The sequence below is a fragment of the Dendropsophus ebraccatus genome, chromosome 1, assembly GCF_027789765.1.
Source record: "Dendropsophus ebraccatus isolate aDenEbr1 chromosome 1, aDenEbr1.pat, whole genome shotgun sequence".
Taxonomy (NCBI): domain Eukaryota; kingdom Metazoa; phylum Chordata; class Amphibia; order Anura; family Hylidae; genus Dendropsophus; species Dendropsophus ebraccatus.
This window is the reverse complement of record NC_091454.1, coordinates 13143290-13163892: the sequence shown is the minus strand read 5'-3', so window position 1 is coordinate 13163892 and position 20603 is coordinate 13143290. Positions and strand designations below refer to the sequence as shown.

At 42.8% G+C, this 20603-nt stretch overlaps 1 protein-coding gene across 4 annotated transcripts in view; it reads left to right on the top strand.

Annotated features, from left to right (window-relative positions):
• Positions 1-20603, top strand: part of LOC138789091 (DENN domain-containing protein 5B-like) — an 88591-nt gene that overhangs the window by 59775 nt on the left and 8213 nt on the right. For 2 of the 4 annotated variants that reach the window (XM_069967663.1, XM_069967654.1), the window contains 4 exons: positions 1159-1241; positions 1736-1862; positions 6303-6477; positions 6755-6851. In XM_069967663.1, coding sequence (XP_069823764.1) covers positions 1159-1241; positions 1736-1862; positions 6303-6477; positions 6755-6851 — 482 coding nt within the window. Of the gene's footprint in view, positions 1-1158; positions 1242-1735; positions 1863-3542; positions 3632-6302; positions 6478-6754; positions 6852-20603 lie in introns of those variants that run through there. The other 2 variants (XR_011362695.1, XR_011362696.1) reach the window with 2 other exon arrangements.

Genomic DNA, 20603 nt, shown 5'->3' with positions numbered 1-20603 from the left:
CGCACTGTACAGGACACATCACAGGGATATGGAGGCCGCACTGTACAGGACACATCACAGGGATATGGAGGCCGCACTGTACAGGACACATCACAGGGATATGGAGGCCGCACTGTACAGGACACATCACAGGGATATGGAGGCCGCACTGTACAGGACACATCACAGGGATATGGAGGCCGCACTGTACAGGACACATCACAGGGATATGGAGGCCGCACTGTACAGGACACATCACAGGGATATGGAGGCCGCACTGTACAGGACACATCACAGGGATATGGAGGCCGCACTGTACAGGACACATCACAGGGATATGGAGGCCGCACTGTACAGGACACATCACAGGGATATGGAGGCCGCACTGTACAGGACACATCACAGGGATATGGAGGCCGCACTGTACAGGACACATCACAGGGATATGGAGGCCGCACTGTACAGGACACATCACAGGGATATGGAGGCCGCACTAGACAGGACACATCACAGGGATATGGAGGCCGCACTAGACAGGACACATCACAGGGATATGGAGGCCGCACTGTACAGGACACATCACAGGGATATGGAGGCCGCACTGTACAGGACACATCACAGGGATATGGAGGCCGCACTGTACAGGACACATCACAGGGATATGGAGGCCGCACTGTACAGGACACATCACAGGGATATGGAGGCCGCACTGTACAGGACACATCACAGGGATATGGAGGCCGCACTGTACAGGACACATCACAGGGATATGGAGGCCGCACTGTACAGGACACATCACAGGGATATGGAGGCCGCACTGTACAGGACACATCACAGGGATATGGAGGCCGCACTGTACAGGACACATCACAGGGATATGGAGGCCGCACTGTATAGGACACATCACAGGGATATGGAGGCCGCACTGTACAGGACACATCACAGGGATATGGAGGCCGCACTGTACAGGACACATCACAGGGATATGGAGGCCGCACTGTACAGGACACATCACAGGGATATGGAGGCCGCACTGTACAGGACACATCACAGGGATATGGAGGCCGGGCCTCAGTGGGTCAGAACATGAAGGGGACGGACCCCATGTTTGATGATGAGGCTGATCAGTCTTCTCCATCCTGTAACTATAATACTTACTGGACTTATGATCTTTTACAGAACCGAACGCCGGACAGATCCAAGAAGGAATCGGAGAAGCTGTGAACAATATCGTCAAACACTTTCACAAGCCAGAAAAAGAGGTAACCCCTCCCCCCCAGAGAGGCCGCGGTCCGCCATCATCCCCGGCTCACGCAGCGGCTTTCTCTCTGACCTGAAACGCCATCTTACTCCAGTAGGATTAACCTACTTTCCAGCCCATCGGTTGTAGCTGTAACCCTCCGTGTCCCAAACTTCAGAGCTCTGTTCTAGACATCTTAGACTTCTGTGTCCAAAACTAGAAGTCCCAGCATGCCCTGGGACTGGGGAACAGCGAGTGGTTCACATAATAGAAATAGAAACACATTGACCTGACACCTTTCTATGACATCATTAGAGTCCTTGGGCCTCCCATAGCCTCAGGTATGAGATGGTGCTCCTTATAGGGGTGCAGCCTCCCCTCCCCCAGCCCTGTAGATTTGTCATTACCGTGTCATTGCTGAGCTGGTTGAGTCCCCTCGGCTGTTATTATTCAGCGCTAATCCACATGAGCGGCGGCGTCTCTGTAAAGCCTCTTACACGATTTGTTTCCCTGCAGAGAGGCAGCCTAACCATCCTGCTCTGCGGAGAAAATGGCCTCGTCTCAGCCTTGGAGCAAGTCTTTCATCACGGCTTTAAAACCGCCCGCATTTTCCACAAGAGCGTCTTCATCTGGGACTTCATAGGTAAAGTATAAAGCACCGGGGTCCTCATCATCCTCCCCGGTTTCGGCTCAGGCGTGCAGTTTGGAACGGTCTTTTACTGTAACCTTGCATAGGCGCAGTCAAGGTGATCATCCAGGGGTTCATTGACAGTCGTCTGACCTGAGCAAAGAGAAAATACACCCTGCTCCAGCATTAGAGGAAGCTTACTGCATATGGTTCATAGAGTTTGCATTCGGCTCCCTCTAGTGGTGACACAGGCAGACAGAATTTTAAATATTATCATTGAGCTTCGTGTACACGGCTCTAAAGGCCTTATTACACAGAGCGATTATTGTTTGAAAAATCGTTAGATTGTTCGGATTTGAAAGATAATTGTTTAGTGTAATAGCAGATAACGATTAAACGACCAACGAGAAATCGTTAGTTGTTTGATAGAGTTTGGACCTATTTTTATCGTTGATTAAGATGTCGGTCACAGTAGCAGCGAACGCAATAGAGACGACCGCAAGAACGATCGTAAATAACGATTATCGTTCCGTGTAATTGGGCGAACGATTTCAGGTCATTCGCAATAGCGGTCTTTTGAGATCGTTAATCGTTGAAAAATCGCTTCGTGTAATAGTACCCTAACGCCAGCTAAAAAAACCAAAAACTTCCTAATCAACTGGTGCCAGAGATTTGTAATTTACTTATATTTAAAAATCTCCAGTTTTCCAGTACTTATCAGCTGCTGTATGCCCTGCATAAAGTGGTGTATTCTTTCCATTCTGGAGAGCAGAAGAGTTTTTCTATGGGGATTTACTACTGCTCTGGACGGTTCCTGATATGGACAGAGGTGGCAGCAGAGAGCAGTGTGTCAGATTGGAAAGAATACATCCCTTCGAGCAGGACATACATCAGCTAATAAGTACTGGAAGACTTGAGATTTTTAAACAGAAGTAAATTACAAATCTATGTAACGTTCTGAAACAAATTGATTTGAAAGAAAACAATTTTCACTGGAGTACCCCTTTAAAATTCTGTCTGCCTGTGCCATCACTAGGGGGCACTTATTGTATACTAAAAATGAACAGTGTTTTGTATATTTACAATATGCAGTAAGCCTTCTTTTAGTGACTGGATAGAAAGATTCTAATTTTCATCATTGATCTTTATGTGTACGCAGATCTCATATTAACTGTGAAAACCCTCAGCAGCATACACAGTGCGCCTGCACCACCACTAGAGGGAGTTTATGGCATACTGTTCAATGTACGTTCAGTATACAGGAAGCTCCCCCTAGTGGTTGCACAGGCAAACAGAATTTTATCATTGAACTCCGTGCATGCAGCCCTGATAATTAAAAAAACAAACAAACTCTGATTTATATACACATAAAGATCTCTGACAAATGTCTGTCTGTCTACACTACCACCAGAGGGAGCTAACTGCATACTGTGAATACATTGAACTCATTACATTGAATAGTATGCAGGAAGCCTCATCTAGCGCTGGTGCAGAATTGTAGCATCTATGCCAGGCACTTTCTATATCAGAAATTTTGGCACCTACCTTTCTTAAATGGACAGTGTCATCAGAAATTGACCCTGTTTAAGTCAAGTTTTAATCAATTTGTGGTGATTTTATTTTTCTAGTTTTCTATTTTACTATATATAGTATATAATAATCCTGAAATCTTGCAGTTTTCATTCTCACCACTAGGTCTAAAACTAAGCTGAGACTTCCTGTTGTGATAAGGAGGAGGCTGCTGTAAGGTGATCTGTACAGAATTACAGCGTCAGGTGACACTAGTAGGTAGATAGCATCAGTATAAGACATTAGCAGCTCCCTGTGGTCAGAGCATGCTTAGTATTGCTTCTCATTCATCTCAAGGGGACAGACTCTGTCTATTGTCGTCTATGTCCATGAGACTTGCCATAAAGCATCAAGTGAAAAGCCCAACAGCAACGTTCGGCCTTCAAGCTGTTGCAAAACTACAATTCCCATCAGCCAAAGCTAAAGCATGATGGGAATTGTAGTTTTGCTACAGCTGGACAGGCAAAGGTTCCGATCCCTGCCTTAAATCATAGAAAATATCCACAGCATCAATAGTGGTAAAGCTTTCACAGAAATATATTGTGCGACCAGGTACAAACACAACGGGGGAGATTTATTAAACATAGTGTAAAGTGAAACTGCCTCAGTTGCCCCTAGCAACCAATCAGATTCCACCTTTCATTCCTCACAGACTCTTTGGAAAATGAAAGGTGGAATCTGGTTGCTAGGGGCAACTGAGCCAGTTTCACTTTACACCATGTTTGATAAATACCCCCCGTTGTGTTTGTACCTGGTCGCACAATATATTTCTGTGAAAGCTTTACCACCATTGATGCTGTTTAATTTCTTCTATTGCCATAAAGCATGTTACTAAATGCTGTTAAAACAGCTTAGGCAAGATGTCTGCTTCCATAACAATGTATCAATTAAAAGTTAAAAAAAAAAAAAAAAAACATGTTTAGTATATGGTTCGAATCGGTAAAAGACAATCTAGGCGATACTTTCCCTTTTAAAAATATATTAGGTCATATAAACAACTTGTGTTCAGGGGTGGTCACTTACCGCCACAGAGGGGTAGTGGAGAGAGAATCCTGGCAGTCCAGCACTCGTCATAGTGAGACCATCCACATGACTGCGCTGCCCCCTCCAGCCATCCTGTGGCCATTACACTGTATAAAATCTACCCTTTCACAGCTAAAATGTCAGCTATGTCACATTGTCTGCCTGTTGCCCATGACTAATGCCAAGTTTCAGCTTTTGACATTTTATTAAATGTCACAATCTTCCAAAATGCATTGAAAACGTCTTGTTTTATTGGCGCCCGATACCGTGAAGGTTTGTGCAGGCAACACGTGAAGGCCTCTTATGTCTATACCCCTCGGGGTCATTGTAGACAGCTTTATAAACAAGGCACATAGGGTCGTAATAGTGGCGCACTGGTAGTTTATGGTAGTTATTCATCGTTGTGTAATGTTACTTTACTTACTGTATATTATTCTGAACTTGACGCCCATTATGCCAGATCTGCATTCAGAACGTTACTTGGCTGCATTACCGGATACAGGCTCCAAGCCAGGGATGGGGAACCTTTGTCTCTTTAGCTGTTGTGAAACTACAATTCCCATCATGTTTGGACAGCCAAAGCGAAGCTTTGGCTGTCCAAACATGATGGGAATTGTAGTTTCACAACAGCCGGAGGGACGAAGGTTCCCCATCCCTGCTTTAGGTAATGGTGCGCCACTTTGTCTTTCTGCTCTAGGCAATGGTAGCGCCACTTTGTCTTTCTGCTCTAGGCAATGGTAGCGCCACTTTGTCTTTCTGCTCTTGGCAATGGTAGCGCCACTTTGTCTTTCTGCTCTTGGCAATGGTAGCGCCACTTTGTCTTTCTGCTCTAGGCAATGGTAGCGCCACTTTGTCTTTTTTTTTTTTTTTTTTTTAGAGGTATTCCTGGCAATCCGCCCCATGTCCTTTTTGTGTTGTGTCTTTTATTCTTAATGGATTTCATAACCATTGCACATTTGCTGGCCTCTTCTATAATCTTTGTCAGGGTTTTTGGGAGCGTGGACAATAGCTCCTGACCTGGTCATAGAGCGGCCTAATAGCCAAGGAACCATCCTATTTACACATCCTCTTCTGTCTGAGTAATGTAGCAGACACCATAGCGAGATGAGACCACATCCTGCTGTCTCCCATAGGTCAGCAGGGACCCTCAGCACTGTGCATTATGAAACAGAGCGTACTGCCCTGTGCCTGCCTCTTACCTTACCGCCTATAGTGATGGGAGGCACCGAAATGGAACAAAATGCAGAGTTTCTAGGGTTCTTACGGTTTTGGCTTTTTACTGTGCCCAAAAGACATGAAACCCTGAAATGCAGAAAATATTGCTGTGGGCAGTGGTGGCAGATACTGGTAGAACTGAAAGTATGCCATAGATATATTTTAAAGGGATAGTTCCACAAAAAAAAAAACTTAAATCAACCAGATTTTGTGATTTACTTCTATAAAAAAAAAAAAAATCTCCAGTCTCCCAATACGTATGAGCTGCTGTATGTCCTGCAGGAAGTGGTGTATTCTTTCCAGTCTGACACAGTGCTCTCTGCTGCCACCTCTGTCCATGCCACGAACTGTCCAGAGCAGGAAAGGTTTTCAATAGGGATTTGTTGCTGCTCTGGACAGTTCCTGACATGGACAGAGGTGGTAGCAGAGAGCACTGTGTCAGACTGGTAAGAATACACCACTTCCTGCAGGACATACAGCAGCTGATAAGTACTGGAAGACTAGAGATTTTGTTAATAGAAGTAATTTACAAATCTGGCACTAGTTGATAGAAACTACCCTTTTTAAAGCATCAGATATGTGAAAGAATGACCTGGGGAAATGGGGATAAGTAACAGATCTGCTCAGAGATCCTGTGCTCCTCCGCAGAAAAGGCTGTGGTTTACTTCGAAACCACCGATCAGGTCGGAGACGGTGAGGAAAACCAGCTGCTGCAGAGGTCGTCCTGTAAAACCTTCTGCCACTATGTCAACAGCATCGTAGCCGCTCCCAGAAACATTGGCAAGGACGGGAAGTTCCAGCTCCTCGTGTGCCTCGGAGCAAGGTGAGCCGCTTCCCGTTAAGAACGAATTCTGTCCAACCATCCAGCTGGGTCATGACTAGTGTATCGCCAAAATTACTGAGTGACCCAACCATTATGTCAGCGCATATAAAATAAAAAGTTATCAAATCTTAATTTGTGTTCACAGCTGTTATACAGAGCAGTGTGTCTCCATGGTGACAGACTACAAACTGTGTAGTCTGAAGTGGATAGGGTGCAAGGGTTTTGTTTAGTTTTTTTAACTTTTTTTTTTTTTTTTTATCTTTTTTTTTCTTTTCAGGGATCACTTACTGGCCCAGTGGATCCCACTTCTGGCCGAGTGTCCGGCCATCACTCGGATGTATGAAGAGACTGCTCTTCTAAGGGACAAAATGATGGTAAATTCTCTCGTCCGAGTCTTGCAAACTCTCCAAGATTTCAACATAGTTCTGGAAGGGTCACTTACTAAAGGAGTGGATGTTTAGGACTGCGTTCGGGACACTGTACAGTAATAGATTTCACTTTTTTTCTGGAATTTTAAATTTTTTTTTCCATTTCAGAGTTTTACTCTGAATCCTTTATAATGTGCCACAGAGTTCTGTGACGCAATACACTGAATCGTAGCAAGTCACTGGAAGCCGCTGTCAGCGTCCAGCCGGCCGGACTCCGGGCGTCTCTCTACACTGTTGCTTAGTAAATTTGAATCAGATATTTAGTACAATAGAATATTTTCCTGTTGTATCTGTAAATATGGCTTTAGGTTTGTTTGTTTTTTTTTTTTTTGTTTTTTTTAAGAGGCAGAATATATTCCAGGTGGATTTATCTTCTACTTGTTTCTAATCATGATTGATTGATTGATTGATTTATTTTTTTTTTTTCTCTTCCTGGATGGCGGAATTATTGCAAGAATCCCTAATATGGTGCTTTCAGTGTTTGTACGGCAGGCGCTGATCTGATTCCGTTATGTAGAACGTTCTGAGCCACGATCTATTGGGCATTGTATACGGTATTTGCACTCGTTTTGTGGGCTTTGTCTTGGGTTTTTTTGTTTTTTACTTAGTCATTGAAATGACCGAGGTTTGATCACTGAGCACGCAGCCTGTCCTTTCCCTAGAGATGATGATGTCACTGAATATTCAGATTCCACTTTCATTAGAACTGGTCCTTCCGTCTCTAGAACCAGTGATGTCGCTGTATATGCAATCTATGCTGTACAGGATAAGTGACATCACCTAATTAGGACCAGTGATGTCACTAAACATTCTCTCTGTCTAGTACCGGTAACTATCACTGAGAATTTAGGCTACCCCTTCACTAGAACCAATGATGTCATTGTTTAGCCAGGCCCGTACCAGGATCAGTGATGTCACGGAGTATTCCGTCTATCCCTTCACCAGGATCAGTGTTGTCACGGAGTATTCCGTCTATCCCTTCACCAGGATCATTGATGTCACTGAGTATTCCGTCTATCCCTTCACTAGGACCGGTAATGTAACTGATTGTTCAGCCTGGCCCTTACTTGGGCCTGTGATGTCACTTTGTATTCAGTTTATCCCGCACTAGGACCTAATTGTTACCGATTCAGAGTATCTCTCACTAGGACCGGTGATGTCATTAAGCATCCAGCCTATCCTTTAAAAGGACTGATGATGTCGCTGAGTATCCAGCCTATCACTTGCTAGGACCTGTGATGTCACTGAGTGGTCCAGCCTATTTCTTAAAGGACTGATGATGTCATTGAGTATCCAGCCTATCCCTTGCTAGGACCTGTGATGTCACTAGTCATCCAGCCTATCCCTCACTAGGACTATTGATGTCACTAAACATCCAGCCTTTCCCTTACAAGGACTGGTGATGTCACTGAGCATTTACTCTATCCCTAACTAGGACCGATGATGTCACTCCACTACCAGTGATGTCACCAAGTATACAATTTTTCACCATTTTAACTATCGGCATTCGATAGGTATCAATCAATCTAATCCTCAAACTGGCTGCTTTAAACATATCAGTAATATATTTTCACAATCATATCTCCAGCCCCCCAAAACGGCTGCAACTACCGTGTACGGATCTCCCACGTCCTGCTATGTGCTACCAACCCGACCGACCTTAAAGCATGCTTGAAGAAATCCCGCAAGTTGTAAATACCTCGAGAATCCTAAAAGTAACTATTTTCCTAAGTTATATCGCAAGAAACCACTGCAAGTATTAAGACGCGGCCATCCCCAGTCTCCGTCTTCTATATTGTGAATGTAAATCCTATGCGTGGGACCTAGAACATTCCCGCTTCCCTTGTCCTGACTCTTCGGAATTTTTTTTTTTTTTTTTTTTACACATCTCAGTATACGTTTAATGGGGGGAGACTGGCAGGAATTTTTATTCCGATTTCTCTGGAAGAATCTAGAAGCTGTGATATTATGCATTTATTGCATAGTTTACTTATTCTATAGCAACTACTCCGAGTCTCATCATTGTGTGATTCTACTTGTCAACTTTTTTTTTTTTTTTTTTTTTGTGTGCGTGTATTATCACTTTAAGGGGAATATCATGTCAATCAAATGATTTTATTAGATTTTGGTTCCATATACATTATTTTAGTGTACCTATTTATTCGCATACACTGGGATGTTTTTTGGGGGGAAAGGGGTTGAATAAGATATTTTGCACTACTTGTTACATTTGATAAGGGGGTTGTACTGTGTAAAAGTAAAACTTCCAGTAACTGTATATGTTGGTCCACTTCTTTTTTTTTTTTTTTTTTTTTTTTTTTTTTTTTGTGCATTGTTTAGTCAAACCTGAAACGCGTTGTCATATTTTCTTAAGATTTGCTAGACTGGGCAACAGATTTTTTTTTTTTTTTGATTTTTTTTTGGTTATACTCTGTTGTATTATGTTGCTCTTTATTTTATATTAGAATATAATAATAATGGCAGGTAAGACTCGCTGGGACTTGTAGTTCATAAACACGTCAGAGCCACAACGTTGCAATAGGCAGATGCTGGATACCCTCAAGAAGCAGCGTTTTCACCCCCTTAAAGGATTCCTCTACCGTCAAACCACTTGGACTCGAGACGACTAAAATGTCTTTGCCTCAGCAATACGATAATGCATATGCTGAACTCTGACTACTCAGTATGTGTTATTAGTGCATTACATGGACATCAGGACCCGTCACAGTCTTTTGTGTTTTATTATCTTTTTTTATTTTTTAATTCAGTAAATGTATCTGTATCATGGAACTGTTGGTTTACTTGTCTCCTCCGTAACCAGGGAATGTGGCTTTTGGGTAATGCTGCTTTTGTTTCCACATCAGTATTAACTTCCCTGTACTGTATGATTTTATTACATCACTGTCACTGTTATGTTTTTTTTTTTTTTTCAGTATTAAAATGTTTTATCTCAACATTGTTGTACTACTTTGTAAAACATTTCAAATTTATTTTGTATTCTTTCATTTTGATTCATATATATATATATATATATACAGTCGCACCTTGGTTCAAGAGTAACTTGGATTAAGAGCGTTTTGCAGGAAGAGCTCACAGTTTTTCATAATTGTAACTTGGTGTAAGAGCATTGCTTTGGTTTAAGAGCTCCCTGTACTGGGTGGGAGGGGGGGTGGGGGAGGGGCATGGTCTGCATAGCTGGGTCTACAGCCCTGTACTCTGACCTAGGAAGTCTCCATCACTTTCCAAATCATGGCAGATCCACTTCAGGCTGGAGCTTACATCAGGGGACAGGACTGTGGCGGTAATCTCTCCATACCTGTAACCCCTCTCTCCTCGGACAGAGAGCGCTGCTATACTGTGCCCACATCTGCCCTACTTATTCCTTCATGCTCCCTGTTGTCTGTCATTCCTTGTGTTTCTCATCCTCTCCATTCCTGCTATAATGTGCCTGCACTCACACTCAGCTATACACACTGCTGCTATAATGTGCCTGCACTTACTGTCAGCCATTCACACTGCTGTATAGAAAAGCTTCTGTCACTGTCCTCCTGCACAGCTCTGTGATACTCACTTCCTGATTGGTCCAGGCTGAACACATGCCCCTTCCCCATTGCTGTCATGTGACCACACAGACTTCTGACAGCAGCCCTGCTTCTCTATTCAAGCCTGTTGTACTACGCTACTGCATTATGGGGATCTACAGTTCCATCCTGTATCTACAATCTGCTGCAGTGTTATCAGGGTTATACAGTTACTATACATTATACACCACATGCTGATTGCTATACTGTACAGTAACTTATAATATCACATATTCAGCTGTTTCTGAATGTTTGTTTCATCAGTTCTACATGTTCAGAATGTAAAATCATTATTTTTGGGGTGTGGAACCAATTGTCATTGATTTTCTTATGGGAAAATTTGCTTTGGTTTAAAAGTGGATTTGGATTACAAGCACAGTCCCAGAATACGTGTGTGTGTATGTATGTATGTGTATATATATATATATATATATATATATATATATATATATATATATATATATATATATTAAACTTTTCAATTTATAGTTTTATTGTTTTTGTATCGTTAACAATGTAAACAAAAGACATTTTTGTGTCACGTTGTATATGGGCAAAAAAAATTCAAAAATTAATGAAAAAAAATTCTAAAATTTCCATCTACGCCAATATGGTACAGATAAAAACTATAGATCGTGGCACGAAAAATCAGCCCCATAGGTGAAAAAAAGGGGTTATGGCTCTTAGAAGACGAGGAGGTGAGCACTACTTCACTCTCTCCTTTTATAGCCTATTCTCTGTTTATAGTCTGTTCCTGGCTTTGGCTTCAAAAATCTGTCAGATAAATCTCTCTGTGTAAAGGTGCCCTATGATCGTGGCTGGATGCTTCAGAACAACAAAACTGTCAAAACTTCTGCCTTTTTTATAGAAGTGATCAAACTTGTCCTAATTAGTTAATTAAAGGGGTAGTGCGGTGCGCGACATTTATTCACTAAATAACACAAATAACACACATTACAAAGTTGTATAACTTTGTAATGTGTGTTATTTAGTGAATAAATGTCGCGCACCGCACTACCCCTTTTAAGGGGAAGTCCGGCCAAAATTATTTTTTGATGTTATTACTTATGGAAAGTTATACAAATTTCTAATGTACATTAATTATGGGAAATGCACATTAGAATTCTCAAAAACAGTGATGTCACGACGAAAGGTGTAATTCCTATGGAGTGTCCAGCAGGGGGCGCTCTATATGTAGAAGTCTATAGGACTTTATTGTTTCTATGGATGTCTATGCAAAGTAATGGAATGTAGTGGTCAGTGTGCTTTATTGAATGAATCCATCTATGGAATACTATGGGGAACAAGTGTCCTTGCTCCCCAAAGTATTCCACAAATGAACTCAATCAGTACATTTGGATATCCATCACAGTAAGGCTGCCACCGCCGCACTTGTCTATATACACTGAACTACTACTCCTATCACCTGCTCATAGTATGAGCAGATGATGGGAGTAGGAGCTGGGTTATGCCTATGACATGCTTGCTTCTGCTGATGCCGCCGGGCGCAGCCGCTCATCACACAGGAGCCATCATGCCCCCTCCGCTCACCTCCTCCTTCTTCCACTATCCCACAGCTGACTCCCCGCCTGGCCGCCGCTCTCCCCGGTGTCCGCACTGACTGTCCTCTCCCACACATGACGGCCAGGGGCACCGGGAGCCGGTATGTGTGGGGGGGGAGCTGCGGGGAGTAGCTGTGGGAAGTGGAAGTAGCCGTGGGATAGTGGAAGAAAGAGGAGGAGGGGAGCGGAGGGGGCATGATGGCTCCTGTGTGATGAGCGGCTGCGCCCGGCGGCATCAGCAGAAGCAAGCATGTCATAGGCATAACCCAGTTACTACTCCCATCACCTGCTCATACAATGAGCAGGTGATGGGAGTAGTAGTTCAGTGTAGGCGGCGGTTCGGCGGGCTTACTGTGATGGATATCCAAATGTACTGATTGAATTCATTTATGGAATACTTTGGGGAGCAAGGACACTTGTTCCCCATAGTATTCCATAGATGGATTCATTCAATAAAGCACACTGATCACTACATTCCATTCCATTACTTTGCATAGACATCCATAGAAACAATAAAGTCCCATAGACTTCTACATGGAGAGCGCCCCCTACTGGACACTCCATAGGAATTACACCCTTCGTTGTGACTTCACTGTTTGAGAAAATTCTAATGGTGCGTTTACACAGAGAGATTTATCTGACAGATTTTTGAAGCCAAAGCCAGGAACAGACTATAAACAGAGAACAGGTCTTAAAGGAAGGACTGAGATTTCTCCGTTTTTCAAATCAATTCCTGGTTTTGGCTTCCAAAATCTGTCAGATAAATCTCTGTGTAAATGTACCATAACACTCCATGATCTACTAAATTAAGGGAAATAGCCCTATATATGCATTTCCCATAATTAATGTACATTAGAAATTTGTCTAACTTTCCATAAGTAATAACCTATCAAAAAATAATAATAATAATTTTGGCCAGACTTCTCCTTTAACCTCTTAAGGACATATGACGTACCCGTGTTTAAAACCATTGAATTCATTCGGTTTAAAAAAAAAAAAAAAAAAGAAAAAGAAAACTCGTGCAGCGTGAATTATTAACATAGATGTCTGATCCTCTACAAATGTAAACAATATGGAAATAGAAGTTGGATTTCTGTCCAGCACCCAGCTGACACCCGGTATTGATATTGGTCTCTTCATAATGTCAACATATCTGTGTTATCCCCCATCAGATAGCATCCATACCTGTTTAATGTATAAATGTGCACTGGTGTTAAAGGGGTGCTCCAGCAAAAAATGTTTTCTTTCATATTAACTGGTGCCAGAAAATGGCAAAGATTTGTAATTTACTTCTATTTAAAAAAAAAAAAAAAAAAAAGTTTTCCATTACTTATCCACTGCTGTATGTCCTGCAGTAAGTCTGATGCAGTGCTCTCTGCTGCCCCCACTGTCAAGAGCAGGAGAGGTTTTCTATGGGGATTTGCTACTGCTCTAGACAGTTCCTGACGTGGACAGAGGTGGCAGCAGAGAGCACTGTCAGACTGGAAAGAATACACCATTTCCTGCAGGACATACAGCAGCTGATAAGTATCGGAAGACTGGAGATTTTTTTCATAGAAGTAAATTACAAATCTCTGGCACTTTCTGACACCAGTTGATCTCGGCATACATACCCCCTTAAGCCCCTTGTTAGCTTTTCTTGGGAAGTAGAACACATTTCTTCATTACCGTAATTACACGCCAATTGCAAAACGTATTCATCCCTGTTCCTAAGAGGCCGGGATCCTCTCTGGTGGTTACACTGTACACACAGACCTCTCTACATTATGCATTTTGTGGTAGTTTTGGCTGCTTTTTCCTTTTTATCTGCTTAGATGGTTTGTCCTGAAATATCCACGTGGGACTCCTCCGCTCCGGAGTAACACCAGAGGCGGAATTCTTCACATTCTTGTCTGGGAATGGTGAGTGACTCAGGTGAGGAGAGCAGAATTCAGGGCCTTGTGATCCCTCCACACGGCGGCCATGTTTTCTTCAGCATTTCTTCTTTTGTAGCTCTGGGTATGACACTCTGGTTTTCACTGAAAGTCCAGATGGTGCGTGGAGTCGTACGGGCAATATTCCATGAGAACAAATGCGTGCAATATGTTTCTAGTTATCTAGCGCCCCTATAGGTAGCTGTCCTGTATACCAATGTCTGACCCAGGGAATTCTTGAGATTGTAGCACAAGTCTGAGCCCCATATGGAAACCCTGAGGTCTGCTGCAGCCAGTGATTAAAAGGGCATTTTATTTCTGACAATGTTTACATATTCTACAGGTTGCGGTGTCACTGTGTACATACATTACTGATCCTGAGTTATATCCTGTATTATACTCCAGAGCTGCACTCACTATTCTGCTGGTGGGGTCACTGTGTACATACATTACTGATCCTGAGTTACATCCTTTATTATACTCCAGAGCTGCACTCACTATTCTGCTTGTGAGGTTACTGTGTACATACATTACTGATCCTGAGTTACATCCTGTATTATACTGCAGAGCTGCACTCACTATTCTGCTGGTGGGGTCACTGTGTACATACATTACTGATCCTGAGTTACATCCTGTATTATACTCCAGAGCTGCACTCACTATTCTGCTGACGGGGTCACTGTGTACATACATTACTGATCCTGAGTTACATCCTGTATTATACCCCAGAGCTGCACTCACTATTCTGCTGGTGGGGTCACTGTGTACATACATTACATTACTGATCCTGAGTTACAACCTGTATTATACCCCAGAGCTGCACTCACTATAGTAAGAACCATTATAAACAGTTTATAGTTCCCACACACAGTTATCTCCAATCATACTTTCCCCATTGATAATAAGAGACCTTTCCTTTCCCTGATGTGATTCTGTGTGTAGTTCTTAAGTTTAACAGGACTCTAGCGCCATCTGCTGGCCAGTAATGCTGTGTGCATGAACAGTCAGGAATAACTATAAGGGGAAAATTCAGTTGCTTTTTAATATATGTTGTATGTTATATGAAAGACTGTGACTGGCATATCCAATGTGGGGGTGTAGAACGGACTCTCCTACACTGAACACAGATTATAGAAAGCTATGGCTTGTGCATATTCCATAAGGTTCCATTGGCTTAAAGGGGTTATCCAGTGCTACAAAAACATGGCCACTTTTCCCCCTACTGTTGTCTCCAGGTCAGGTGCGGTTTGCAATTAAGCTCCATTTACTTAAATGGAACTGAGTTTCAAAACCCCACCCAAACTGGAGACAACAGTAGGGGGAAAGTGGCCATGTTTTTGTAGCACTGGATAACCCCTTTAAATGGAGTGTATGTTCATGGAAAAATAGGTATCAGAGGGTGTTATGTAATAGAATGTATTGTGAGCAGAGACTGGTTACATGTGGTGGCCACAAGGGTCTGTTCTGTTTTGTTTTTTTTTTATTTATTTTTAATAGGCTTGTAAGGGACATAGGAGGTTTGGGAGACCAGGCTTGTCTCTTTGCTGGTGAGTGCAATAGGGTTAATATTCCTGGAGGAGTCTGTGGTATGAAGAATGATTTAAGTTTTACTAGATAAGTGGTCAAAACCTTGAAAACTGTAAAATAATGCACTTGGACTTCAGAAGAGAAGGATTTAGGGTTAGTGATTTCTGACAGCCTTAAAGGGGTACTCCAGCGGGGGGGCACTTTTTTGCTGGGACTGGGGAGGAGGTGGCCGAGGGAAAAGACGTCCACTCACCTCCCTGGTTCCAGCGGTGGGTTGCGTATCGCGGCGCTCTGGTGCCCGGTCCCCAGCCGCTTCCGGGTGTCTTGACGCGGCCCGAGACGTGACGTCTCAGGTCCGCTCAGCCACTCAGTGAAGGAGGCGGGATGAGTTTCAAGTCCGCTCAGATCTCTCCTCCTTCACTGAGTGGCTGAGCGGACCTGAGACCTGAGTCTTGGGCCCGGGTCCGACACCAGGAAGTGGCCGGGAATGGGAGCGCCGTGAAGCGGGACCCGCTGCTGGAACCGGGGAGGTGAGTGGACGTCTTTTCCTTTGGCCGCCTCCTCCCCGGTCCCAGCACAAAAGTATACTATATATATATATATATATATATATATATATATATATATATATATATATATATATATATATATATATTTGGATAAATTACAACCGGTGCAAAGACGGGCTACAAAAATGGTAGATGGTCAAGTATAAGATCGTGGAGAGTCCAATCTCCGTATCGGACTCGGCTTCTTTGTTATGAATACAGGCCCTATTCAATGCTATGGAGCCGCCGGAAAGAGCAGAGTAAGCATTTTCGGCTTATTTAGCTCTTTTAGTTGGCTCTATAGGAATGAATAGAGCCGTAGGTCATGTGCCGTGCCCGCGGCTGTATTCATTACAAAGAAGCCAGGGGTACGGAGGTTGAACCCTCTGCAATCTCTTACAGGGATAGCGGACAAGTTCGTTTTCTCTGGAAAAACTCTTTTAAGGGTCTAAATCTGTATAGTCTGGAGGAAAGAAGGGAAAATGGGGGACAAGATTAAAACCTTATATTAGTTAAGGGACTAAATAAGGTTGGGGGGAGACAATGCAAGAACAGGGGGGCACATTGGGGGAGGAAAGCTCAGAAGCGACATGAGAAAATATTACTTTACTGAAAGAGTAGTAGATGTGGTTGATAAATCTACAGTAAGCAAATGTAAACATGTCTGAGATAAACTGAGCAGAGCAAACGAGCGTTATTAGCGCTCGTTTGCTCCTCGTTCCCCGCTCACTGGCGCCGCTATTCCATGCGGCAGCAGCGAGCGGGCGAGTCCGCGGGGGGGGCTGCCCGGGTGATCGCTAGATTGTCTGGGCAGCCCATAGCATACAGAAGCGATCTGCTGCAGCCCCTCCTATTCCGCGGACCGACTGCAGGATATCGTTGCTGTATCAGTCATTTGTCTTTCAACATGTTTGAAAGACAAAAAACGCAACGATCAGCCAACATGAACTATGTCTGCTGATCGTTGCCTTCTATTCCACGGGACGATTATCGGCCGAATACGGACTTTTAGGATTCTGTTTTTAATTCCCGTGTCCATTGTTCCGGCAGAATACATGTCAGTAATATTAACTTGTACACTGAAATGCTATGTGTGAGCATCACATAGCTGATCTATTGTTACATATAGATCGGGATAAGTTGGAAACTTTGGGAGAAAAGTGGTAGAGGAGGATTTAGGCTTATTTAGGTGAGCCTAATACTGCCATTTTTTTGGTGTCTGTATTATAGCTGCAAGTCCCTTTCCGACCACGAGTCCGATGACCAGAATGGACATCATCATAGTCGTATAACGTTGGGTTCAGACTTCTTTTAGCGGAATACGCCGGCCCATAGAATGGTGTCTATGGAGCCGGAGGAAAAGCGCGTGCCCGTGTGGGCGGACAGCTGACGGAATTCCGCGGACATTTTCCGCGAGAATTCCTCAGTCTGAACCCACCCTAACACTGTCCTAATCCTGGTAATGTTATGTTCGTGAGAGAGTCGAAATTACTAACTTAATGGGAAAACACTGACATGGTTCAGGACTTTTAGTTGACAGAAAATGTAACTGTAGCAACCAGTGTCAGGCAGCTGCTGCCAAGGCAAATAAGGTCATGGAATACATCAAAAGGGGCATAGATCAACATGATGAGAACCGTGTCATATTAGTGTACATGGAATATTTTGTATAGTTTTTGGCTCCAGTGTATAAGATACAAAGCAGAGCTAAAGAGGGTTAAAGGTCCAACGAGGGCAACCAGAGTAGGGTTTCATTCACACGTCTCACGTTCTGTCCTTAAAACACAGTTGACACGGACGTTGAATGCAAGTCCTAGACTGTTTACCCGGATGGCAGGATATAACAACATCATGCCAGCAGCGGGGAAACTCTGAATTGCCGCGGCTATCATTACTGTGATGCGGCGATTCAAAGAGTTTCCCCGCTACCGGCATAATGTTACATCATGCCGTCAGGGAAACTGTCCAAAACTTGCATTCAACGTCCTTGTCGCCCGTGTTTAACGGACAGAACTCAAGACATGTAAATGCAGCCTAAGGATTTAAGTAACGAGAGATTACTGAGGGGGTGACCTCATAACTGTATAGAATTATCAAGGTCCTCTTTTATGATTTATGTATGAGTGCATCTATGACAAAGGACTAATCTATGTTGTGTGGAATGAGTTTCTACACCAACAAGAAGGGGATTCTTTACAGTAAGAGCAGTTAGACTATGAAACACAAGTTTCTAGGTAATTTTATGGAGTGCAAAAATATAACGGCTTATACTTGCTCAGCTTATACTCATTAAAGGGGTAGTGCGGCGCTAAAAAATTATTCACAGAATAACACACATTACAGTTATACAACTTTGTAATGTATGTTATGTCTGTGAATCGCCCCCTTCCCGTGTCCCACCACCCCCACCCGTGTACCCGGAAGTGTGTGGTGCATTATACATTACCTGATGGCGTCCGCGTCATCAGCTGCTCAGCCGCGATTGGCTGAGCATAACCGAGCATTGTCGGAGGGGGGGCGGCGGCAGCAGCGATTCGGCCGTCCATCCGAAGATGACGTTTGGCACAAGATGGCGGGCGGGCTCGACACGGATCAGGTAATGTATAATGCACCACACTTCCGGGTACACGGGCGGGGGTGGTGGGACACGGGGAAGGGGGCGTTTCACAGACATAACATACATTACAAAGTTGTATAACTTTGTAATGTGTGTTATTCTGTGAATAATTTTTTAGCTCCGCACTACCCCTTGAAATTCTGAAGGTGGTTTGTTGATTTTAGCGATTTATTCTAATTGCCAAATTTGAATTTGGGAAGAATTTTCTTAACCTAAGGTGATGAGAACTGGCATCTAATTCAATGCTTTTGTTTACTTCCTTACGATGTTTATTTTTGAAATCCTGTACTCAGGAGGTGTCTTTATTATGTTAATTGTGTACATTTATGATGATAATTACACTCCTGCTATGTTGTAACTTACCGCCCGGGCGGGGTGTGTTATGCCTCACATGAATAGGTTTGGTGTCTATCTCTATATGGTCTTTCAATGACCCATGTCTTTAGAACCATGATTAGAAGCCTGCTGTAGGGCTAGAAATGCATTGGTTTATTTTATTTATATTTTTTACTTGTGCCCACTGAAAATGTTTTAATGGGCAGAATTTTTTTTTAATGTTTTTAATTTAAAAAAAAAAAATTGTGGTGCTTTGTACACTTGTAACTGAGACCTGATCTAGCTTTTTTTGCTGTGCACCTACGCAGATCTTTGTGCCGGTCCTATGGGTACAACCCAATCATATATTAATCATGAGCATAGGCCATCCATTTTATTACCTGGTTGATTCTGCCAGTAATATATGTTTGTGAATAGCTCCTCATGGTTATGGTTCCAACTAATTTTCTTGATTACTGTGGTAATTTTAGGCTGGATATTCTCCTTTTAGGCTATGTTCTCACACAATGTTTTGGTCAGTATTTTTCAACCAAAACTAGGACTGGATTGGAAACACAGAAAGGCTATGTGCACACACGCTTGAAATTTAGTGGATGCCCGCCATTTAATGGCAAATAATTGCTGTTATTTGCCATTAAATGGCGGCTATCCACTAAAATTCAAAGTGTATGAACAAAGCCTTTTGGATTTCCAATCCACTCCTGGGTTTGGTTGCAAAATACTGAGCAAAAATACTGTGTGAGAACATAGCCTTCAAGTGTACCTGCCATTATAAAAAATCTTTTTAGATGTCAAAAGTTTTTATTGGGACAAAACAGACCAACTTTCTGGAATGAGTGGAGAGAAAAGCCGGCAGCCATGTGTTTCTCCCCTGAGAACGATAACCAATGATTTTGAGGTCGGCTCAAAAAATGGCATTGACATATGAACAAATTTTTGTTCATAGTTTGATCATTGCCACGCTTACACCAGAAGATTATAGGTTAAATATGAACAATTTAACGATTTATTTTTTTGCACAATAATCGGCCTGTGTAAAAGGCCCTTTACTCTCCGACCAATAAAAACTTTTAATGTATGAAAAAGTTTTCTTTTATAATGACAGTCCATTTATTTGGTATTTATTACTTGGTTGATCCTGCCAGTAGTGTATTCTTGTCTCAAAGGTTAAACCATACACGTGTATGGTTTAACACACGGCCAGTACAGTAAAACTGTGAATGGCTCATTGAATCAGTTATGGTTCCTTTGATTGCTTCATCCCATTTTCCTGGATAACTGTGGTAATGCTAGCACTAATACATCCATTTTATAAGGTTGTACAAGGCTGTGAAGGTTAATAATAGCAAATACTTTTTATAGCACCAATGTATTCTGCGGCGCTGTACAGGGATTGTAATTAATTTTGATCCCTGTACAGTATCTATATCCTAACTCCAAATTCACCTATCTGTATTTTAACGTTTCTCATTCATTAGGGCATGCTGAGCGTTGTACTTTTGCACCAGCTAAAGCTCGCTCTTGGGTCCCTGAAACTTCCTCCCAATGCCAATTTTTCATATATATGAGGTAATACTTGATCATAGATGAGGCCACAGTTCAGATATTTTTGGT